This window comes from Oncorhynchus kisutch, linkage group LG18, assembly GCF_002021735.2.
Source record: "Oncorhynchus kisutch isolate 150728-3 linkage group LG18, Okis_V2, whole genome shotgun sequence".
Taxonomy (NCBI): domain Eukaryota; kingdom Metazoa; phylum Chordata; class Actinopteri; order Salmoniformes; family Salmonidae; genus Oncorhynchus; species Oncorhynchus kisutch.
The window spans coordinates 34,545,716-34,569,871 of NC_034191.2; the positions used below are offsets into that span (position 1 = coordinate 34,545,716).

The 24,156-nt window shown below is 41.0% G+C and overlaps 3 protein-coding genes across 4 annotated transcripts; 2 read left to right on the forward strand and 1 right to left on the reverse strand.

Annotated features, from left to right (window-relative positions):
* Nucleotides 1–4,398: 4,398 nt before the first annotated feature.
* il4i1 (interleukin 4 induced 1) lies at nucleotides 4,399–9,145 on the forward strand. The gene is made up of 7 exons (XM_031795880.1): nucleotides 4,399–5,288; nucleotides 6,344–6,558; nucleotides 6,747–6,859; nucleotides 7,071–7,272; nucleotides 7,420–7,488; nucleotides 7,611–7,747; nucleotides 7,852–9,145. Exons 1-7 carry the CDS (start codon nucleotides 5,258–5,260, stop codon nucleotides 8,612–8,614), a joined length of 1,530 nt encoding a protein of 509 aa, XP_031651740.1. The 5' UTR covers nucleotides 4,399–5,257; the 3' UTR covers nucleotides 8,615–9,145.
* On the reverse strand, nucleotides 8,801–9,906 carry timm8b (translocase of inner mitochondrial membrane 8 homolog B (yeast)). The gene is made up of 2 exons (XM_020507960.2): nucleotides 9,683–9,906; nucleotides 8,801–9,446 (listed from the first exon to the last, which is right to left on the reverse strand). Exons 1-2 carry the CDS (start codon nucleotides 9,779–9,781, stop codon nucleotides 9,276–9,278), a joined length of 270 nt encoding a protein of 89 aa, XP_020363549.1. The 5' UTR covers nucleotides 9,782–9,906; the 3' UTR covers nucleotides 8,801–9,275.
* A 2,347-nt stretch (nucleotides 9,907–12,253) lies between these two features.
* On the forward strand, nucleotides 12,254–23,831 carry LOC109909059 (succinate dehydrogenase [ubiquinone] cytochrome b small subunit B, mitochondrial). 2 transcript variants are annotated; one of them, XM_020507958.2, is made up of 4 exons: nucleotides 12,254–12,363; nucleotides 13,262–13,372; nucleotides 18,949–19,099; nucleotides 21,480–23,831. In XM_020507958.2, the coding sequence occupies exons 1-4, from the start codon at nucleotides 12,315–12,317 to the stop codon at nucleotides 21,643–21,645; spliced, it is 477 nt and encodes a 158-aa protein (XP_020363547.1). In that variant the 5' UTR covers nucleotides 12,254–12,314; the 3' UTR covers nucleotides 21,646–23,831. The 2 variants fall into 2 exon arrangements, with proteins under 2 accessions (XP_020363547.1, XP_020363546.1); XM_020507957.2 differs by having other exon boundaries at nucleotides 12,260–12,363; nucleotides 18,946–19,099.
* Nucleotides 23,832–24,156: the final 325 nt, after the last annotated feature.

Genomic DNA, 24,156 nt, shown 5'->3' on the forward strand with positions numbered 1-24,156 from the left:
GTTTAGAGGCCATGATTATTTTCATCAATGTGTCAAGAGATAAAAAATGTCTCCCTTGATCCTAGGTCCTGGCAGAGTTGTGCAGGCTCAGGACAACTGAGCTTTGGAGAAATACGCAGATTTAAAGAGGAGTCCGTAATTAGCTTTCTAAATGATCATGATATTTTCGTCAAAGAAGTTCATGAATTTATCACTGCTGAAGTAAAAGCCATCCTCTCTTGGGGAATGCTGCTTTTTAGTTAGCTTTGCGACAGTATCAAAAATAAATTTTGGATCGTTCTTATTCTCCTCAATTAAGTTGGAAAAATAGGATGATCGAGCAGCAGTGAGGGCTCTTCGATATTGCACGGTACTTCCAGTTAGGTGTAGTGACATTTCAGTTCCAATTTTCTGGAATCTTGCTTCGGGTATTCAGGTATTTTCTGTATACCAGGGAGCTAGTTTCTTATGACAAATGTTTTTGGTTTTTAGTAGTGCGACTGCATCTAGGGTATTATGCAAGGTTAAATTTAGTTCCTCAGTTATCCAATTTTTGTCCCCTGACATCCTTGGGACTCTGGAAGGACATCTAGGAATCTTTGGGTTGTCCGAGAATTTATAGCACGGCTTTTGATGATCCTTGGTTGGGGTCTGAGCAGATTATTTGTTGCGATTGCAAACGTAATGATGAAAAACATTAAGATCATTAGATCCACAATATTTATTCCACGGGACAAAACTAGGTCCAGAGTATGACGGTGGCAGTGAGTAGGTCTGGAGACATGTTGGACAAAACCCCCCACTGAGTCGATGATGGAGGAGGTCTTTATTCCAGTGAGATTGCTCGAGCAAACATTGCCATGTTTAGTTTTGCCCAACCTAGATCAAGGCACAGACATGGTCTCAATGGGGATAGCTGAGCTGACTACACTGACTGTGCTAACAGCCTGCTGCCTGGCCTGCACCCTATCTCATTGTGGATCTAGAGTAGTTAGTGCCCTGTAAGGGCTATTTGACCAAGGAGAGTGATGGAGTGCTGCATCAGATGACCTGGCCTCCACAATCACTCGACCTCAACCCAATTGAGATGGTTTGGGATGAGTTGGACCGCAGAGTGAAGGAAAAGCAGCCAACAAGTGCTCAGCATATGTGGGAACTCCTTCAAGACTGTTGAAAAAGCATTCCTCTTGAAGCTAGTTGAGATAATTCCAAGAGTGTGCAAAGCTGCCATCAAGGCAATGGGTGGCTACTTTGAAGAATATACAATATATTTTGATTTGTTTAACACTTTTTTGGTTACTACATGATTCCATATGTGTTATTTCCTAGTTGTGATGTCTTCACTATTATTCTACAATGTAGAAAATAGTATAAATAAATAAAAACCTTTGAATGAGTAGGTATGTCCAAACGTTTAACTGGTACTGTATAACTCATAGGCACAAGAAGCATGGAGCCACTGTACTACCAAATCTGATGAATCGGATCACCTTTTGCAGTGTTGTAATAGTCTAGTGTGCTACAACTAGTGTTATAGTATTGCCGCTGCACACCACACATTGCTCTACCCCATCTGGGCTAGAGGAACACCTATGTGATAAGGCTGCTCATCAACTACAGCTCAGCATTCAACACCATAGTCCCCTCCAATCTTGACACTAAGCCCAAGGCCCTTGGTTTGAGTACCTCGCTCTGTAACTGGATCCTGGACTTCCTGACAGGCAGACCCCAGATGGTGAGGGTAGGTTACAACACCTCCCTCATGCTGACCTTCAACATGCCCCCACCCCCAAGGGTGTGTGCTCAGCCCCCTACTGTACTTTCTGTACACCCATGACTGCGTGGCCACACATGACTCCAACACCATCAATATGTTTGCCGACAACAAGACGGGGTTGGGCCTGATCGTCGACGGGGACGAGACAGCCTACAGGGAGGAGATTACAGCCATGGCACAGTGGTGCCAGGAAAACAGCCTCTCCCTCAACGTCTGCAAAACCAAGGAGCTGATAGTGGACTACAGGAAACATGTGGAAGAGCAACCCCCTATTGACATCGACTGGGCTGCAGTGGAGAAAGTCAAAAGCTTAAAGTTCCTTGGTGTGCACTTCACAGAGAACATGACATGGTCCAATCACACCACGTGGTGAAGAAGATGCAGCAGGCACCTGAAGAAATTTGGCCCTCGGACCCTAAACAAGTTCTAAAGCTGCACAATCAAGAGCATCTTCACAGGCTGCATCATCACCTGGTACGGAAACTAATCCGCCCTCAACCAGAAGGCCCTAATGAGGGTTGTGCGGACGACCCAATAGATTACTGGGGGTGAACTCCCTGCCCTCTAGAACATCTACACCAGGCAGTGTCTGAGGATGGCATGAAAGATCGTCAAGGAATCCAGTCACCCAAGCCACATATTTTTCACTCTGTTACCATCTGGCAAGCGGTATTGGAATATCAGGTTTTTGACCAAAAGGCTCCGTGACAGCTTCAGCCACCAGGCCATCAGACTGCTGAAAAGCAAAACCTAGCTGTCTCCCTGCACAGACCTGCACCTTAGAGACTGCACTTCTAGAAAAAAGGGTTCCAAAAGGGTTTTTCAGCTGAAACCCTTTTGGGTTCCATGTAGAATCCTCTGTGGAAAGGGATTCTACATTGAACCCCAAATGGTTAACCTGGAACTAAAAAGGTTCTTCATAGGGTTATGGGGACAACCCTTTAGGTTCTAGAGAGCTCATTTTTTTCTAAGAGTATATATGCATCTTAGAAATTGTTTTCACTGACTACACACACATTTACACACACACACACACACACACACACACACACACACACACACACACACACACACACACACACACACACACACACACACACACACACATACACACACACACACACACACACAGTCAACGCTGCTGTTCTAATATATACTATTGATTCCACTACCCAATTTATATTTGTAAATACAGTGTAAATCCAGTCCATTATTACTACGCATACTACCTCTTATATTACTTCTACTACATCTTATTTTTGACTTGACTCTTTTCATTGTTATTATTGATTATTGATAAATGTACGTACTGCACTGTTGAGGGAACTAGCACATAATAATTTTGCTGCACCTTTTATACCTGCTGTAAACTGTGTTTGCGAAGAATACATTTGATATGACTCATGTGGCTCTACTTCCGCTGTTGAAATAAACTACTCTAGAGGTTCATCGGCTGCTCAGATGACCTTAAAAAATATGCCGCAAAGAACATCAATGTGGCACAATGTAGCGTGGGAAAGGCTTAAAGCTAGAATCCTTAAAGCCTACATCATAATATTATATGATTCTTCAAGAATATAATCTAAAAATAAAACCTACATTCCTCGTGCGCTTAGTTCAATTCTCGTACCCAATCAGAACCCCAAATATAAGCTTGTTTTACTGAAATGTTTGTAAACTATGTCAATTTAAACAAACCCTGTATAGCCTCAAAACATAGTTAAAATGATAATTTTCACATAATGCATAATGGTCAGTCCATGTATCCATACTGATGGGAAGTGAACTGACAACTGGAGGGTTGCTGGTATCAAATCTTAGATGCCATTGCCTGCCGTTGTGCCCTTGAGCAAGGCAAGAACAGCTCCCCGGTGCCTACTAAAGCAGCCCCCCGCACCTCTCCAAAACCTGTATGTGTGTCTTTCGGAGAGGTTGGGTTAAAAGCAGAAGACAAATTTCAGTAGAACCTTGTGTGCAATTAACCAATAAGTTATATTAATACGTTTGAGAGTGGTTATAGTTCTCCAGACCCATTGCTCAGCTTTTTACTAACACAGAGGCAGTGTGTCCACTTTGTTATTGTTTCAATTAAGGATTCTAGCTTTAAACAGGCTCAAATGCCAATCTGTCTACAACACCCAATAGAATAAAATCCAATTGAATGGCAAAGTTTATATGCATCCCAAATGACACCCTTTTCCCTTTGCAGTACACTACTTTTGACCAGGACTCATAGGGCAATGTGGGGAATAGGGTGCCATTGGGACGCACATAATGGAGTCAAGGGAGTGCAAAACATTTGGGGAGATATATTTTCATCTTGTTTTTTTTTCTGTTCATCATGACCATTTTTGTTATAAAGAGTAATATTTAAAAAAATCATAGCAATCAAGATATTATGCATGGTGAAAGGTGCATTGTGGAGCACATTCATTGCATTATCACAGTTAATGTGTTGCTGACTGTTTACATCACATCATTTAAAAGGCTTATCAAGTCCTTCTTGATATGAATCCAATTCTCAATTTACGTAAATAAAGGAATTTAAATGATGCAACCCTTTTGAAACGTTCGCGTTTGCTTTCGATTGCACTCTTCCTGCACTATAAAAGAAGACAGGCTTATCCAATTGACATCACAGTAAGGTGAGTAGACGTTCCGATTTATTTAACCTAACCTTCAATGTATGTATCCAATTAAATAACTCACTATAGAATCTTATCTTCGAATCTTAAAATATAATTTCTCTATCTCAGGTTAGGTAAGGCAAGGTGGACTTCAGGAGACACTAAAATGCACTATAAAACATATATTATGTTGGTGGGAAGGGGGAAATGAGGTATGCTGGTGAATAGTAAACCTCGCTAATCTAATTTGTTCAGTGTGGTTGAATCTCGAGCCGGTGTGGGAAAATATTCCTTTCCGACCTCAGATGCCCAAATAGGTCCCTCATTAAAATACGTTGGGTGCAATTTCACACATACCATGTGTGATTTCCAGTCTAGTCATTCATGGTAAGACGCCAACTTGTAAGAATCCTAGAAAAGATTTAGGCGAAGGAAAATAGCTAAGCTACATAGCTCAGAGATATTTGTTTCATTCATGCATATTGCTTTTGAGAAGTTACCATTGATGAAGGTGAGTAGTTTCCCATCAAGGTAGCCTACCTGTATCTCAGTTTAAGGGTGTAGGTCTAATGAGTTATACATACATGAATAGGTGTTTAAATGTAAGTTGTTATGCATGATTCGCAAATTAATGTTCTTAATTTAATTCGCAACGAAAACAAATGTGTAACTAGATTTTGCTGGGTTTTGGGGAGGGGGGACTTTCAATGTTATATAACATTCATAATATTAATTTAATTTAGTAAAACAAAGTCAATCACATTATCTAGGCTACAGTACTCGCCTCCACGTTTCGCTTTAGGTTTCTATTTCTCCGGTGGGCGTCAGCATCACTAGAAAAGGGAAGGCAAGGACTCTGGGCTTAGGAGTCAAGATGATACCCTATGTGGCGTTGTGCAAATATTGTAAGTATTTTCCTTTTTCTTCATCTGACTTTAGCTTAGTTATAATGACAAATTGACTTGTGATCAAAGTTTATAGCCTATATTTTTGTTTATTTGAAGAATTGGTAAAAAATAATTGTGTCAGGGAGTCCAGAAATACATTGGGACTACTGTCAGAACAACAAGTAGTGCTTCACCTTATGGGCAGTGGTGGAAAAAGTGCTCAATTGTCATACTTGAGTAAAAGTAAAGATACCTTAATAGAAAAGGACTAAAATAAAAGTGAAAGTCACCCAGTAAAATACTACTTGAGTAAAAGTCTGAAAGTATTTGGCTTTAAATATACTTAATTATTAAAAGTAAAAGTATAAATAATTTCAAATAACTTATGTTAATCAAACCAGACGGCACGATTTTTTTATTGTAATTTTTAATGCACGGATAGCCAGGGGCACACTCTGACTCAGACATCATTTACAAACAAAGCATTTGTGTTTAGTGAGTCACGCCAGATCAGATGCAGTGGGGATGACCAGAGATTTTGCGTGAATTGGACAATTTTCCTGTCCTGCTAAGCATTCAAGATGTAACGAGTACTTTTGGGTGTCAGGGAAAATGTATGGAGTAGAAAGTACATTATTTTCTTTAGGAATGTAGTGGAGTAAAAGTAAAAGTTGTCAAAAAATATAAATAGTAAAAGTATAGTACAGATACCAAAAAAACGACTTAAGTAGTACTTGAAAGTCTTTTAACTTAAGTACTTTACACCACTGCTTATGGGGAATTCCAAATACAATAAATTACTTTTGGAAAAACTTTTTGTTGAATTCCAACAACTTATTGGGAAGTAGAAAAGGGGATGTTGTTCAGGAACATTCTAAAAGTCATTCTAAATCTAGTTCTGTGATTTTGGGGTGAAAACAAGAATAGCCCCACAGACTGCATGCCATCCATGTATATTGCCTATAATTTAAAAACATATATCCCTCTGTAGCCCTTTTTAAAAATACATTTTTACATGTTTCTTATATTTGAAGCCTGTAGGCCTATTAAACAATTACTTATTTCTTTTCCAGTTCCTGTCGCTATAGTTGTGGTCATAGTTTTCAGTGTCAATGGATACATTGAAGATCCTCTTTTTGACTGCCTGCAAGATTCAGACTATGCCGAACTCCATGAAATTGTGAACAGAGGTCTTCCCTTCACAAAGACACCTCATCGTATTGCCATCGTCGGTGGTGGTATTGCTGGACTGACTGCAGCAAAGTTTCTGGAGGACGCAGGGCACAAGGTACAGTATCTTTCAGAACATTTACTGTATCAATGTCAACACAATGAATAACATTGACATATGCTAATTTATGTATGATTGACATACTCAGAAATGAATTTAGTGTCAGTATTGTAATTATCTGGAAGAGACTAATAATAAGCCTACAGTGTAAAAGGGGGAAACTGATCTATTTTTTTGGGGACAAGGTGACTTTAATAGAGGCAAGTGGTCGAATTGGAGGACGGGTGGAGACCTACAGAAATAGAAGAGAGGGATGGTATGCAGAACTGGGTGCTATGAGGATCCCTAGCTTTCACAAGTGAGTTAGGCCTTTTGTCCTACCACATGAAATAGGTAGCGATCTCTTATCCCATCTCTTCATATGTTATTGTTGAAAAGAGGTCAAGCATCCTCTCAAATGAATCATTATCTGATACAGGTGCATGTCCTATAGATTTGCATAAGAATAATAGCAGGTGTTTACTTTAACCATCAAAACAAAGTTAACTATGGCATTTTTCATTCAACAGAATTCTTTTATCATTTGCATTAAAAATGGGCCTTGGACTGAATCCATTTATCCAGGATGACATCAACACATATTACTATGTGAACGGGTTGCTACAGAAAACATATACGGTTAAAGAGAACCCAGACGTGCTGAACTATCCCTTGACTGACAAGGAAAGGGGAAAATCGGCTGGTCAGCTCTTCGACTTGGCCCTGTGGAAGGTGTGTGCAAAGGGAAGGGGGCTCCAAACACAGCATTAGACTCCTGTGGTGGAACACTGTGTAATGTTAAATGTTATTTTATATACAGGTACAGTGTGTCACATAATACAGTTATAACAAATAAGTTTTACAAATGATTTGTTGTAGATAAGGGATGATATCAAGACAGCTGGCTGCGAGGCCATGTTGAGAAAATATGACTCGTACTCAGTCAAGGTAAGAAAACACTTGGTTGCTTATAGGTAACCATCAGACAAGATGCAGGATTATTGTTATAGGCTAAATTGGTATGCACTTTGCCTTATTCAGCTATTTTAATAAGTGTTGATTTCTGATAGGAGTATCTAGTGAAGGAGGGGAACCTGAGTCGTGGTGCCATGCGCATGATTGGAGATATCCTGAATGAGAACAGCCTCTTCTATGCATCACTTACTGAGATGCTGTATATTCAGTCAGATATTAACGACAACACTGTGTAAGAACAGCATTATGCACATATAACCAAATTAGACACCCCGCCCTACATCTAGTGTTTTTTAAGTAGTGTATTAAAGTAGTGGAATGTTCTCTGTTTTTCAGCTATTACGAGATCACTGATGGGTTTGACCATTTACCAAGGGCATTTTACCAGGCCCTCAACAGTACCATTCTTCTCAACTCCAAGGTCCGACTCATCAGTCAAACCAGCAGCAACGTAACCGTATCCTACCAAGACTGGCGCAATCCATCCTCCCTGACCAACCTTACAGTAGACTATGCCCTGGTGACAGCTACAGCGAAGGCTACCCTCTTCATGGATTTCCAACCCCCGCTGTCACCCCAGAAGATGGAGGCCCTGCGGTCCGTGCACTACGCCAGCTCCACCAAGGTGGTCCTCAGCTTCAGTGAGAGATTCTGGGAAAAGGAGGGCATCAAAGGGGGGAAGAGCATCACAGATCTCCCCTCTCGTTTCATCTACTACCCTAGCCACAGCTTCCCAGGCACGGCTGGGGGGGCTCTCCTGGCATCCTACACCTGCTCTGATGACTCCACTCTGTTCCAGGGGGTCAGCGAGGATGAACTGAAGGCCTTGGTGCTGGATGACCTGGTAAAGATCCATGGGGAGGCTATACGACCTCTCTGCACTGGAGGGTTGGTGAAGAAGTGGGGGCTGGATCCCTTCAGCCTGGGGGCTTTTGCCATTTACACACCTTACCAGCAGACGGACTACGCCACGGACCTGTTCAGGAATGAGAGCAGGGTCCACTTTGCTGGGGAGCATACGGCCCTACCTCACGCTTGGATCGAGACTGCCATGAAATCTGCACTAAGGGCAGCCAGGAACATAAGTAACCTGGCATGATAGACATCTGGGGCCTGGGGTCATCGATTGTATTTTGAATAGCTTGAGAAGCCATGATTAAAGGTTGAATGTTGACAAACGAAATGACGAAATTCAATGGCCAAACCAAAAACAATACAATTTTGTAACGTTTTTTAGTACTGTCTGATGATGCATTCGCTAGTATACATGTGTTCTGCTTTACTCAATATGAATGGCACAACATGATGAGATGAGTGTGGATGAAATGAAACAGAACTGAACATGTTTACTGGCCTATTTACAAGTACTCTTCAGGGCACATTGTTCATACCTTTTCCCCTTTCTAAACTTTATTATTTTTGTGTGTACTGTTTTAAAATGGCAATTTTGTTACACATACTAAAGTATTGTAGGAAAGAAAACTATGTCAAATGATGATGTCACACATACGTTACATAGATGTAATGAGCAGCATGGTGTAGGTGTAGTTCTTGGGCCTACTTTTTAAAAATGTTATTTTAATAAAGCCGTATTGCAACCAAAAACTTTCTGATTCTATAATTGTACTGTGGCATGTCAGCATATTAGGCAATGGTGTTAGGGGTTCGAGACATAAAGAAAACATAATGCACAGTTCTTTTACAAAATAAAACACAGTTCTTTTACAAAATAAAGTCAATTTCCCATAGTCTAGCTCCCATCAATGGGCACCCTTCTGCACCATCTGGGTGAACCGGTTGGTTATAGACAAGGTAGTGTCAATGAAGCGGTCAACACAGTTCACGAGGCAAGTCTCTGTCCGTGAATCCAGTTTTGAACTCGGGCTCCCCTCCATGCACTTGTCCCAGCAGACATCTGTGAAGTTATGCACCTTCAAAAGAAGCAATGAATCAGCTAACGTTAAGTCAATTTCCGTATGGAGGTCTCAAAACAGAAATATATGATTTCGTAATCAACTCGCAATTTGGTTTGTCCATTCTGAGAACACGTTTGATGGTGTAATAAAATAACACATGCAGGACACAGTTCAAAATACAGTTAATGTAGCTAGCGTTAGCTAGCTAACTCCGTAGCATAGCTGCTGCTGTGTGTAGCTAAACTACCTACCTGGGCCTGAAACTGCGCTTTCTGTTGTTCAATTGCGATCATCCTTTGGAGCTCTGAAGCATCAGCATTTTCTGACGAATTTAAATCAAAGCCGTCCATTGCAGTAACAGGGATTGGTTACAGTCGGGTTAATTCAACCAGTAGAGCGGAGAATGACCTCTGTAGGCTCGTGCGTTTTATGCTCAGTGATTTGTTGTAGTTTGCTCCGTTATCAAGATAGTTGACTAACACACGAGTCATGACTCTCCAATCATTTCAATGTTCAGCCTTTCATTTAAGTAAGGCCAACCCATTTTTTTTAAAGCCACGATATGTAACTTTTTAGGCGACTTGACCAAATTCACATATAATTGTGAGTTAAAGATCTGTCATTCTCGTTGAAATCAATTCTAAGAAGCGGCAGATCTGTTCTTTGTGCGATATTTCTATGCTTCCGCTTCTAATGTTTTGTTTTGGCATCTTTTACTTTTATTTTTGTATACCAGTTTCAAATTGCTGAAAATACAATATATTTCACAACGGTTTAGATGATACTATACTTCTACACTATACTTGCTTGTTTTGTCACAAACTGAAATGAGGCAAACAATTCCATTTTTTTAGGAAATGGCGGAGTGGTTTCTGCATATTGCACCTTTAAAACAATCTAATGGATAGATTATGTTAAGGGGATTAGTTCTCCCAAATTACATATTGGTTTCCTTACCCTGTAAGCAAGTATATGGACAAGGTATGGCATTTGAGGCACAAATCCAATGCAAGTCAATGGTACCTATAGTATATTAGCATTTTCACAGTGGTTGAAAAAGTACCCAATTGTCATACTTGAGTAAAAGTAAAGATACCTTAATAGAAAATGACTCAAGTAAAATTGAACGTTACCCAGTAAAATACTACTTGAGTAAAAGTCTAAAAGTATTTGGTTTGAAATATACTTAAGTATAACATTCCTTATATTCAGCAAACCAGATGGCACTATTGTATTTTCTATTTATTTAAGGAAAGCCAGGGGCACACTCCAACACTCAGACTTCATTTTACAAATGAAGCATTTGTGTTTAGTTAGTCCGCCAGATTGGAGGCAGCAGGGATGACCAGGGATGTTCTCTTGATAGGTGCGTGAATTGGACCATTTTCCTGTTCTGCTAAGTACTTCTTGGGTGTCAGGGAAAATGTATGGAGTAAAAAGTACATTATTTCCTTTAGGAATGTAGTGAAGTAAAAGTAAACATTTTCTAAAATATAAATAGTAAAATACAGATATGCCAAAAAACAACTTAAGTAGTACTTTAAAGAAATTTTACTTAAGTATTCACACCACAGCATTTTCGCGCACCAACCTAAAGTATCTCAAAATGGATTCTGTATGGTGTGTGTGTGTGGCAGGCTTACAATGATTGCAAAAAAACAACATTTGAGAGTGCGCTGACCCTGGTGCTGGAGGGGGTACGCAGCTGGAGGTTGAATGTTTGAAGTGTTGCGGGATAATAAAACGTTTGGTATAACTCAATTAGTTACTTATAGATGATTTTGATATGGAAATGCAAAAATAGGTACCATTGACTTCCATTGGATTTGTGCCACAAATTTTATTGAAACAGTGGCCAGGTAAACAAAACCAAAGCATTGATTGCTGTCGTACTTTATCCATAGACTGTTTCAATGATAAAGAAACCAATATGTCATTGTGTCATTTGGGTGAACCATCCCTTTAATATAATCACTGCTATCTATTCAGATTAAAGGGGTAATCTGCAGTTGCTATATCCATTTTTGGATTTATAAATTAATGATGTACGGTGGTATATCCATAGATTTTTTTTAAATAATATAATTTCTACGTGCCTATTGAGCTTAGTTCAACTGTTGTACCCCATCAGAACCCAAAATATGAACTTGTTTTACTCCAATGTTTGTAAACAAAGTAAATGTAATCAAACACTGTAGAGCCTCAAAACATAATTCGAACTATACCTTTGATATCATGGATGGTCGCTCTGTCTATTAATTTGAGAGTGGTTAATATCTCTAGCCCCATCCCTAAGGTTTTTACCGAGGCAGGGATTTAGCTTTGTTGTCGTTTCAACTAAGGATTGCCACTTTAAGATTGACCATTGCACATTTTTTTAAACCTTACTTCATTATTAGTACTGCCCGGGGATATAGTCTAGTAAAACAGGATTTAGCCTAGTTCTTATTTATTAAATCCAGAATTCTAAATGTATATCGGGAGTCATGTTTAGTATTATCCTCAGGTAGTATAAGTGTTTATCATCTTACTTGAATGCAGACTTTCTACAGCAGTTGTTAATGTCTGGGACCAGATGCAGACCTTGTGGTCAACATATTGCAATGTGCAGTCTTCTCTTTTTGCAGATCAACATTGTCCATAAAGTTAGCTAAAAATGTATATGTTTCTTATACATTTATTAGAAAAAGCCTATTAAACCAAGATCAAGCAAACATTGCATAATTGTTTGGATTAAAATGCAGTTTATGTGGCATATGCAAAGAAGACGAAGAAGCATCCGCAGTCGACTATCACCCAGTGCTTAAAAACTCTTGGTCAGCAGTGGACAAAACAGCAACTACATCCGGGTAAGATTTGTGTGACCTTGGTTGGGTAATCGTCATGGCGGCCATCGTCAGGATAAGTTCAGTCTGCCACAGAGGTGGCAAACGTAAGTGTCTTTGTGTTAATTCCACAATTGTGTGTATTTCATATCGTTGTTCTTGATAATTACAGTTTTTTTTTGTCCAAAGTGACGTTGTACATACATATCGTAACTTGCTAGTAGCTAGCCAGCTAACGTTAATGATAGCTGATGGATGAGCAAAGCAACGACTTTTCAAGTTCATAGTGGCTCGGGGATTCGAACCAGTGATCTTTTGGTTACTTGCGCAACGCTCTAGCCGGCTTCACTCTGCATTGAATCAGATCCGTTTACGGATCTCGTAAAGTATCCTGAATCAGCTAAAATGACCAACCTCGATTCTAAACACTTCATATCAGTTTTAGGCCTCATGCTTGGTAGGAACTAAGGGTTATGGTTAACATAATCTATCACTTTTCAAAATATTCTATATACATTTTAGGCTATTGTAATCCCTATCAATCCCACATAGTGTGGCATTAATCCAAATCATTTAGTCATTGGCTGCCTATGCTTCAGTTCCTCGAATAGTTGCCATTACCTTATGTGACTGCTAGTTGTAGATACACTACTTTAAACAACTACCAAGACACAAGATGCACACAAGCAAGGTACCCTAAAAAACATATAAACCAGATGGGCTACCCCTGATTGCTGACAACCACATAACACATGGAATGGTTTATTTTCATGATACTCCTTGAGGGAAGACTCATCCTCTGATTTCTAAAGGCCTATATGAAATAATATTCACATTTTGTAACTGAGCCATGTGTGAACAATTGACATTACATTATAGCTTAAGCCATATTGTTTTTTGTTGCTTTGTCTTATTTTATAGCCTACTTATAATTGAACAGTAAATATTGTGATTTAGTTAAAATATTGTCATAGTTCGTGACACTGATTTGTCTTCTCCCTACAGTTTTGTTTTATCGCAGCTCTCTGCTTGCACGACCCTTGGTCACACAGCAAAAGGACCAAGACCGGTCCTACCCGTTGACGGCTAGGATTCATGGATCCTCATCTCTCCGTGGTTTGTTGTTCCCACGATAAGAGTTTTGCTGATAGCCTACAGTTTGCCTGTAGCACTCAAAGATTAATAATGGGCTATATGTGTTGCCTAAGAGGAATACCAGTCTTACCAGAACACTGTGGCCATTGTGTGTTTTTGTGATTTTTATGACTCCTTAAAGTAATCAATGTTCAGGTTAGGCTACATGTTATGTAAGGTGAGTGGTAGGCCTATATTATGATTAGAGCCTACAGCCCTACACCTAAGGGGATTCAAGTATTTTCTTCCTTTGTCTTGTACACTGAATTGTGTCATGTAAGAAGGACTTGAGAGAGGGGGGGGGTTAAGTCATTTGTCAGGGAGCCGGTTAGTGATGTCACCACTGGCATGTTGTTTGTGTGGTTGGTACTAGTGATGCACCGATATGACATTTTTGACCGATATTTAATATTTTAGTTGCCACAAAACGATACTGATATTTAATATTTTAGCGGCCTTTTAAGCATTCTAGTACGGTTAAATAGTTAACACATGGATGCAGTGGTCTAAGGCACTGCATCTCAGTGCAAGAGTCATCACTATAGTCCCTGGTTCGAATTCAGGCTGTATCACATCTGGCCTTGATTGGGAGTCCCATAGGGCGGCGCACAAATTGGCCCAACGTCATCCGGGTTTGGCCAGGTAGGCCAAACCCGGACAAATAAGAATTTGTTCTTAACTGACTTGCCTAGTTAAATAAAGGTTACACACACCACACTGACCAAAAAGTTATTTTGTTGGCATGTATGTCCCCATTACCAGTAAAACATAATCAAAACCTATTTCTTTCACTTACTTACTGTTCTGTTCCGTCATTTCATTCTCAACCAGGATTTCATCATGCATGTCAAACAGTGAAGTTTCATCTCTGTCCGTGGCGCCTCTTCCTCGGTGCACACAGTCAGTCTTTTTTCATCTTGTCCAGCTGTGTATGTAACATTTCACGTAAACCCTGTTTTTTTTGTCTGCATTGAAGTAGCGGTCCTTGTACATAGCATCGAGCATGGAATCAATTGTTCACAGCCTGTGTGGGCAGTTTTGTTGAGCAGACGTTTCAATCCCATGACGGAGGGTATCACGTCTGCTGCAGGTGCAGTTGAGGAGCTTATTTCTCAAGTCAGTTGTTCGAATGGAGCTAGCTAGTGTGTTCAAGTTTCAAACATGTTCTCAGTACTTTCCTCAGCACGAAATCCTCGATGACACACTGTGCTGTCAGACTCCGCATGCTCATGGGGCTGATATCGCTGGGCCAAATGTCAGTCGTGACGCTAATAGCAGTGACGCTTTTACTGTGTAGCTCCTGGAGGGCAACATCTGAAAAATAGCGCACTTGTTAGTGTGTACCGGTGCTCGACCAGTCGGCGAAAGCCAACATCACCCGACAACAGAGAACGGTTGATTGTCAAGGGCAATGAATACCGTTGTCTTGGCGTTAATGGATTTTTCCTTTGAGTTGTCTCGCTGAAATGTTCTTACTCTTTCAAATGACTGCTCGGTCCACACCGCAGACCTTGTGGGTTAGGTTAGGAAAGCTTTCAGCGAGACAATGGAAGCATGCACCGGCTGTTCTGGATGACTGGGTGATAACGCTCTCGGTAGCCTATGTGAGCAAGACCTTTAAACAGGTCAACATTCACAAGGCCACGGGGCCAGATGTACGATCAGGGCGTGTACTCAAAGCATGTGCGGACCAACTGGCAAGTGTCTTCACTGACATTTTCAACCTCTCCCTGACCGAGTCTAATACCTACATGTTTCAAGCAGACCACCATAGTCCCTGTGCCCAAGGAAGCGAAGGTAACCTGCCTAAATGATTACTAGCCCGTAGCACTCACGTTGGTAGACATGAAGTGTTTTGAAAGGCTGGTCATGTCTCACAACAGCATCCACCCGGATACCCTAGGCCCACTCCAATTCGCATTCTGCCTCAATCACACTCCACACTGCCCTTTCCCACCTGAACAAAAGGAACACCTGTGAGAGAATGCTGTTCATTGCCTACAGCTCAGCGTTCAACACCATAGTGCCCATGAAGCTCATCACTAAGCTAAGGACCCTGGGACTAAACACCTCCCTCTGCAACTGGATCCTGGACTTCCTGACGGGCCTCCCCCAGGTGGTAAGGGTAGGCAACAACACATCTGCCACACTGATCCTCAACACTGGGGCCCCTCAGGGGTGTGTACTTAGTCCCCTCCTGTACTCCCTGTTCAACCACAACTGCATTACCAAACACGACTCCAACACTATCATTAAGTTTGCCGACGACACAACAGTTGTAGGCCTGATCACCGACAACGATGAGACAGCTGATAGGGAGGAGGTCAGAGACCTGGCAGTGTGGTGCCAGGATGACAACTTCTCCCTCAACGTGAGCAAGACAAAGGAGATTATCGTGGACTACAGGAAAAGGAGGGCCAAAGACGCCCCCATTCACAGCAACGGGACTGTAGTGGAGCGGGTCGAGAGTTTCAAGTTCCTTGGTGTCCACATCACCAATGAACTATCATGGTCCAAACACACCAAGACTGTTGTGAAAAGGGTACGACAAAACTTTTTACCCCACAGGGGACTGAAAAGATTTGGCATGGGTTCCCAGATCCTCAAAGTTATATAGCTGCACCATCTAGAGCGGTTGCATCAACGCCTGGTATGGCAGCTACTCGGCATCTGACCGTAAGGAGCTACAGAGGGTAGTGAGTACGGCCCAGTACATCAATGGGGCCAAGCTTCCTGCAATCCAGGACCTATATCATAGGCGGTGTCAGAGGAAAGCCCATAAAATTGTCAGACACCAGTCACCCAAGTCATAAACCTTTCTCTGCCACCACACGTCAAGCAGTACCGGAGTGCCAAGTCTAGGACCAAAAAGCTCCTTAACAGCTTCTACCCCCAAGTCATAAACCTTTCTCTGCCACCACACGTCAAGCAGTACCGGAGTGCCAAGTCTAGGACCAAAAAGCTCCTTAACAGCTTTTAACCCCCAAGCCATAAGACTGAACAATTAATCAAATGGCCACCGGACTATTTCATTGACCCCCCCCCCCCCCCCCCTCAATTTGTTTTCTACACTGCTGCTACTCGCTGTTTATCTATACATAGTCACTTCACCCCTACCTACATGTACAAATTAGAGGTTGACCGATTTATGATTTTAACGCCGATACCGATTATTGGAGGACAAAAAAAAAGCAGATGCTGGTTAATCGGACGATTTTTATAATAATGACAATTACAACTACTGAATGAACACTTATTTTAATTTAATACATAAATAACATCTATTTAGTCTCAAATAGTGAAACATGTTCAATTTTTGGTTTAAATAATGTAACAGTGTTGAAGTTTTTTATTTTTTTTTAAGTTAAAGTTTAAGTTCCTTGCTCAGAACATGAGAACATATGAAAGCTGGTGGTTCAATATTCCCAGTTAAGAAGTTTTAGGTTGTAGTTATTCTAGGAATTGAGGCATCAACTTTCTCTCTATACCATTTGTAATTCATATACCTTTGACTATTGGATGTTCTAATAGGCACTTTAGTATTGCCAGCCTCGGGAGTTGATAGGCATGAAGTCAAACAGCTCTGTGCTTTAAGCATTGTTAAGAGCTGCTGGCAAACGCAGTAAAGTGCTGTTTGAATGAATGCTTACGAGCATGCTCCTGCCTATCACTGCTCAGTCAGACTGCTATATCAAATCAGACTTAATTATAATAAAACACATACGAGCCTTTGGTCATTAATATGGTCAAATCCAGAAACTACCATTTCGAAAACAAAACGTTTATTCTTTCAGTGAAATACGGAACCATTCCATATTTTATCGAACGAGTGGCATCCATAAGTCTAAATATTGCTGTTACATTACACAACCTTCAATGTTATGTCATCATTGTGTAAAATTCTGGCAAATGAGTTCACCGTTCGGCAGGCGGCCCAAACTGCTGCATATACCCTGACTCTGCTTGCACTGAAAGCAAGAGAAGTGACAAATTCCCTTGTTAATATTGCCTGCTAACATTAATTAATTTTTTACTAAATATGCAGGTTTAAAAAATATATACTTCTGTATATTGATTTTAAGAAAGGCATTGATGTTTATGGTTAGGTACATTTGTGCAAAGATTGCGCTTTTGTTAAATCATCACCCATTTGGCGAAGTAGGCTGTGGTTCGATTATAAATTAACAGGCACCGCATTGATTATATGCAACGCAGGACAAGCTAGTTGATGATACTACTAGGTTAACTAGTGATTATGTGAAGATGAAACTTATCTTATAAAAAAACCTCAATGCTAGCTAGCAACTTAAATTGGCTCCTTGCAGCCACAAGGTCCTTTTGACGCTGCACTCGTAACAGGTGGTCAGCCTACCACGCAGTTTCCTCGGGGATTGCAATGTAATCGTCAGCCAAAAAGGCCAATTACCGATTGTTATGAAATCTTAAATCGGCGCTGATTAATCGGTCGACCTCTAATACAAATTACCACAACTAACATGTACCCCCGCACACTGACACCGGTACCCCCTCTATATACTTTAGTTTATTTGGTTAATATTTTCTTAACTCTTCTTGAACTGCACTGTTGATTTAAGGGCTTGTAAGTATTTCATGGTAAGGTCTACACTTGTTGTATTCGGCGCATGTGACAACGTTTGATTTGTGTAGCGCAACATTTTTCCGTGGCGTCATTACATAATGTACCTACGTTATAGGTATGCACGTCAGTTTTGCACATCGGCGTTAAACTAGACATCGTGCTGATGTCGATGTTGGCATTTTTAGTTAATATTGGCCGATTCCAATATGTTCACCGATATATCGTGCATCAATAGTTGGTACATAATTAGTTCTCCAAGTGGCAGGCCAGTGACATTTTAACAGGTTCACTGACCGGTGAAAGAGGTTAGTTGGTCACGGCACTCCGTTTGAGGGGGCTATATGGTGTTTTAGTACAATAACATCCATTATTTAGGTTAGCCAACACATTGCATGATGTTTGAACTGTGAAACTTGAGAACCTAAGCAACAGCTGGTCACAGGAGGTTGGTGGCACCTTAATTGAGGAGGACGGGCTCGTGGTAATGGCTGGAGCGGAATCAGTGGAATGGTATCAAATACATCACATGGTTTCCAGGTGTTTGAGTCCATTTGCTCTGTTCCGGCTATTTATGAGCCAATCCTCCCCTCTACAATCTCAGCTGGTGTGTATAATAGAACCTAAAAGATATAAACTTCAACTGACTGGGACAATTGTTAAACGCAAAAACATCTTTAGGCTAACAGACAAACCTAATTGTTTCTATGTGCTAAAAACATGTTCGATTTATAGTAGGCCTTTACCTGCCTTGTTCAGCGGCAGAACGCCAGATTTTTACCTTGTCAGCTCGGGGATTCAATCCAGCAACCTTTCGGTTACTGGCCCAACGCTCTAACCACTAGGCTACCTGTCGCCCCTCAATGATGAGTCTGTTTAGATGATGACCCTCTCTCTCCACAAGAGGTTAGTTCTGCATGTGGGTGTATGATTGAATGTTTTGTTATTTGCCCTTTTGCAGCCGGCTCGGTGTCCAAAGCTGCCTCCCTGCATTGGACAGGAGAGCGTGTGGTGAGCGTACTGCTGCTGGCCTTGGGGCCTGCTGCCTACTACTTCCCCGGACCTGCTGTTGACTACTCACTGGCTGCTGCCCTCACCCTGCATGGGCACTGGTAAGACAAGTTTCCCCTCTAAAAATGTGAATTGGTTTAAAGGGCACTGGCCAGCTGTCTTCCTTATTCTGGTTAAATGTTTTTCCTTTCATATTTCCACTAAAGCGATCATTTCCGGACAAAATTGTTGCACATGTTCCGAATAAGCTCAGACCATAGTTTTTCAGCTTGAAATGTACTTGTTGTGACTACAGTCGGAAGCTTTTATGGAGGACAATGGTGAATAGAGTAGGCAAGTGGTTGGGATAACCAATCAAGTCCATGTCCACTACATTTCTGCTCATGCAAAAACAGTTTTGTTCTTAGCATTTATTTTGCTTTCATTTACGAGAGCTTTTTGATTTTTGAAGAGGTGGGCTTAATGTCACCCTGGGGCACTATGCCATTGCTAGACCACTAGCTAAATGAAAGTGGCAGGTTTAAAGCACAAATCCTAGTCATGTGTGGTGTTAATACCCCTTAGGTTTTAGTTTGGGGTACTTGGATATCCTCAAGGCATGTCCCTCTGATGAAGACCAGCTAATTGTCAAACTTGTCACTGAGGAGTTGAAATGCACGCTCATGTATATTCTTTTGAACATCAAGATGACGCTTAAGAATGCTGGTCATGTGTGCTACTTTTGAAGTATGCAGCCATTTTTAAAGCCGCGCTCCACATATGTTCCAGGAGATCACTACCATTTAACTTCGCCTTACTTGCTAAGGCTGTGTGAGTGCCGCTATTTGAGCTGGAGTCATCAAATACCACCATTGTCTAGTTAACTGAGGAACACTGAGCACGCCTACGAAGCTCTGTCCTCTGAGACCATTGCTAAGCCAATCTTTTTTACATCTCTCTTTAGGCACTATTCAAGGATTTCACCATTCCTTAATGCTTACAGATCTGTTTATTCTCAATGTAATTGAATTGCTTCCGTCCCTATCCTTACCCCAACCTGGGCTCGAACTAGGGACCCTCCAAACACATCAACAACAGTCACCCACAAAGCCTCGTTAACTGTCGCTCCACAAAAGCCGCAGCCCTTGCAGAGCAAAGGAAACGACTACTTCTAGGTCTCAGAGCGACGTCATTGATTGAACACTACTAGCGCGCACTGCTAACTAGCCATTTCACATGGGCTACATAAACAGGACCAGACACCCCACCCTGTAGTCTAAACAAAGAGTAACCTAATTAAGATCACATGATGGTGCCTTGAGCTGTTGGTGTGTTCTCTGGTGGGTCTTCAGCCATCCGATGCATTTGTCCAATTCCCTCTCCCAAACATTACGCTGGGGAAGCCAATGAAGTCAGGACTGTGTCCTGTCAGGATGGCTATGACAAGTGGCGTAGGAGGGTTAACACCAATGTTCCCACTAAGCTGTGCAGCTCCACCAGAGAGAAGCACGGGATTAAACTACACTCAACTTTGTAGCGCAGTGGTCACCAACTGGTTGATTGTGATCGCCTGGTTGATCTCCAAGGCATTCCTATTCGATCGCCAAACATTTCTGTTAAAAAGCACCGGTAAAGCCTTGTGTTCCTTTATTTTTTTGGTCTCGGGCTGTTGATGGTCGGTGCACCCGATTCAGCTGTGCAGGGTATGTTGCCATTTTGAACCATTTCATGTCTGAAGGTACAAACTCTGCCTTTCCGGCTGGCTCGGAGAGCAAATCAAGTGCACTATAGGCCTACCGCTGGTCAATCGGCTGGATCAGATTACCGCGTCTGCAGTAACGTAGCAGGCTTAAAAAAATGAAATAAAAAGCTAATCGCAAAGTTGTTACTGTGAGACTTCAAAACCATGACTAGAGAGAGACTGTCAACAAATACAGCAGTTTTTAGGAGTTTTTTTTTTCTTGCATCAAACAACATTTTAAGCCACCTCGTCTAAAGGACAAGTGGATAAACAGGTTCATGTCAAGCACTGTGTTTTTTTTTCAACCAAAAGTCTCATGGAATGTAGGCCTACATTGCACACTACACATTGGCTGCTACTGTAGGCAGAATGGTAGAACATATTTCAATGTTATGGGATGCATTTTCTACATTGTTTTTGATGGTAGGCAACTCTGATAGGCCTACATTATGATCAAGTAGCCTACTTGGCCACTTAACTAACTTTAAAGCTGGTACAGCCTCAGTGTTCACAGTACACGCGTGCTGAAAGTTGCACAGACTTTTTAAGTTTGCGCTCAAACCTGGAATTTGTTCAGTGCCCCAAAACATTTGAGAGCAATGGTTAAATGATTAGCCACTTAATTTTTTTCCTTGTTTACCAAAAACTGTATAGGGGGTGTTATTTAGCCTTTTTTTTTTTTGCACTAAATCACTGGCTATTCATTAATATTGTGGTTCTAAGCAGTCTCATACATTTATTGTATTGTCTTACCTCCCCAGGGGGATTGGACAAGTCTTAACGGACTATGTTCATGGAGAACCGAAGATCAAGATGGCCAACGCAGGCCTCTTCCTGTTGTCGACTGTCACCTTTGCCGGTCTCTGCTACTTCAACTACAACGATGTAGGCATTTGTAAAGCGGTGGCCCTATTATGGAGCAAATGAATGGACTGAGGTTTGGGATGGGGGGCGTGGGCACTGGGACATCGGCCATCTTGTTCTGGTATGATTGTAAACATTCAAGGGATTATGTACATTTCTATAAATATATAATTTCACAAGTGTTGTAATTCATGTTGAGGTTTGTGTTGTGCTTCAACAGGCCTGTTAATGATCTGCTCCTGTTGATTTATGATGTGGACTAAACTAAATATAAGTTGTCCTGCTGACCCCAATCAAACATGCACACACAGTGTATGCTGCCGTTTAGTGAAATGTTATACGGTTAACTTCTACCTGGGGCCTGTTAGAGGGTGCAATTTTGCAGAATGCTCACTCCTGTTATCAAACTGCTATATTCCAAACACTTTGTGTAATGCTTATGAGGAAGTATCCAGTGATTTACATATGTCCTTAATTTCAGATCTACAATGGCAAATTACTTAATCCCTTCTGTAATAAATTAATTTAGTACAGAAGAGATTATGTAGACATTGCATTCTTATTTGTGGTATTTTTTGTGTCCGTCACCAATCTGTAAATACCAGCTAGTGCCCTTCAAGACCATTGCAGTCAGCTTAGTGCCACACATTTAGTCTGTTTGACCTTGCAGTCTGATTTGATTGACAAGAGCAAATGGGTGTGACCACTAGCAGTATTTAAACCCCATAGCCATACTGTTCTGGACTTTATGGGTCTGTTCAGAAGGGGTGTGATGTTAGAAAACGTTCTGATAGATATGCATTTTGTAGAATGTTTGTCATGCAGAATTGGGCATCACCACAGCTCTATTCATGACATTTCTAACTGCAACGTTCTAAACATTTCACCTCACTGAGCACAGCCCAGGTTGAGCATGTAGAAAAGTAGGCATACTGATCTGTACACCATTGCGCTTCCACTTGTACCAACCTTGTTTGTTGTCAGTCAAATGACAATATCCTGGTTTTATAGTAATGTGCATAATTTACTTACACAGCTGTGCCTGGCATCACTCTTGCTTAGTGTATAAATGTTATGTTGGCAGGAATTAAATTTTCCATTTATCTGATCATTTGTATGTATGAACAGTTGCTAAGCGTCAACAAGTCAGGTACAGCTGGCATCAAATATGAAGTTAAGTCATGAGTGCATGCACTTGGTCAAAATGGCATCGTTTTATTTTGTACTATTGGGAGTGTCGGCTGAAACAAGTAGAAGTTGTCCTGGTTAAACAGCCAAGAAACATGAAGGTCTTGGTCCTACTACTACACATGTCTGAAAGCTCAAATGGCTTTGGAAAATCAACTGTTTTGTCTTATTAGGTCTCAATTTATACATGTCACCAATCCGTTTGGTCAGATTGTTACGCACAAATTAGCTTTGGGAAGAATGCACCTTAAACCTCTTCAGAATAAAGTGGATATTATGGATTGTGTTTGACAAGATTACAGATTTCTGTTTATGTATTGAGTGGATGGTGAACTACACACATGTAGAACGTGTCTGTGTGTGAGGAAGTATTCTGATGAATTAACATTTCTTATTAGTAATTTGAACGATGTGTACACCGACTTAAAGTACTGCAGATATTAGTGTAATCATTAAACTAAGCAATCATAAGCTATTTATAATGGGTATTTAAGCATTAACAAGAATGGTCCCTCATTGTAAAAATAACTTTCTATGCATTGCTGATGAGTTCAGTTGCTTAACAAAAGTACCATAAACTGTGTCATATTCCAGGATTTTGTAAATCCATATAAAACACTCAGTCCTCAGGGAGCTGACTAACTTCATGAGCTCTGCATCTGGTCCAGCCTCAAAGCTCAAGTAGCACGGACCAGACCTGACTGAAATCTGCAGTTAGTTGTACCAAGAATTAGTTCCATGAACAGCACAGCCTCATGTGAACAGCCAAAGATTGCTGCTGGAGGAAAATAGGGAATTTTTTTTTGGTCATCTTTGTCTTGTCAGTGTGAAGTGTGTTTGTGCAAACAACTGCTATGAAGGTACCGTAATTATCACACCTGGGTCATGTTCAATTGGGAGAAACTTTGAAATGGTCTTGTCTCATAAGGGAAACTGATGTTTTTTCTTGAACTGCTGAACCCAACTCAGTTGTCAACCCAAAGGCTAAAGAAACGTTTCAGTGTGTGTTTGTTGCTTTGTGGGAAGTTCAGCTGGACAATAAAGCCATACATTACATGTAACGTAGATGTAAGCACTGTTAATTTCAAAATGAATGCAAATGTCTGTATTCAAAATGTATATGCTGTCCAGTGGTTTGGCAGAAACTCCTTTTTGGTTCCAATTCTTACAGCACACCATATAAGTTTGCTTAAAAGGTGATGACACAGTCAGAGAGAGTAACAGCCCTTCCTCTGGGCATGTCATTGTTTCTATAGAATTGGATATTGAACCGGCAATCATCTAGAAACCAGAAAACAATACAAGATATGCATTCAACAAAGGGAAATGCTGTATGTCTTGCAGCAGTATGCATACAAAAGTGTTTTTGTCACATGATCTTCCCTG

Excerpts from the sequence above, each read along its gene's own strand:
- il4i1 (XM_031795880.1), top strand. The coding sequence starts at position 5,258 with ATGATACCCTATGTGGCGTTGTGCAAATATT. Across the intron at positions 6,860-7,070 it reads AGGATCCCTAGCTTTCACAA|AATTCTTTTATCATTTGCAT; the intron begins GTGAGTTAGGCC and ends TTCATTCAACAG. Across the intron at positions 7,273-7,419 it reads TCGACTTGGCCCTGTGGAAG|ATAAGGGATGATATCAAGAC; the intron begins GTGTGTGCAAAG and ends GATTTGTTGTAG.
- timm8b (XM_020507960.2), bottom strand. The coding sequence starts at position 9,781 with ATGGACGGCTTTGATTTAAATTCGTCAGAAAATGCTGATGCTTCAGAG. Across the intron at positions 9,447-9,682 it reads AAGCGCAGTTTCAGGCCCAG|GTGCATAACTTCACAGATGT; the intron begins GTAGGTAGTTTA and ends CTTCTTTTGAAG.
- LOC109909059 (XM_020507957.2), top strand. The coding sequence starts at position 12,315 with ATGGCGGCCATCGTCAGGATAAGTTCAGTCTGCCACAGAGGTGGCAAA. Across the intron at positions 12,364-13,261 it reads CTGCCACAGAGGTGGCAAAC|TTTTGTTTTATCGCAGCTCT; the intron begins GTAAGTGTCTTT and ends TTCTCCCTACAG. Across the intron at positions 13,373-18,945 it reads TGGATCCTCATCTCTCCGTG|CAGCCGGCTCGGTGTCCAAA; the intron begins GTTTGTTGTTCC and ends TTTGCCCTTTTG.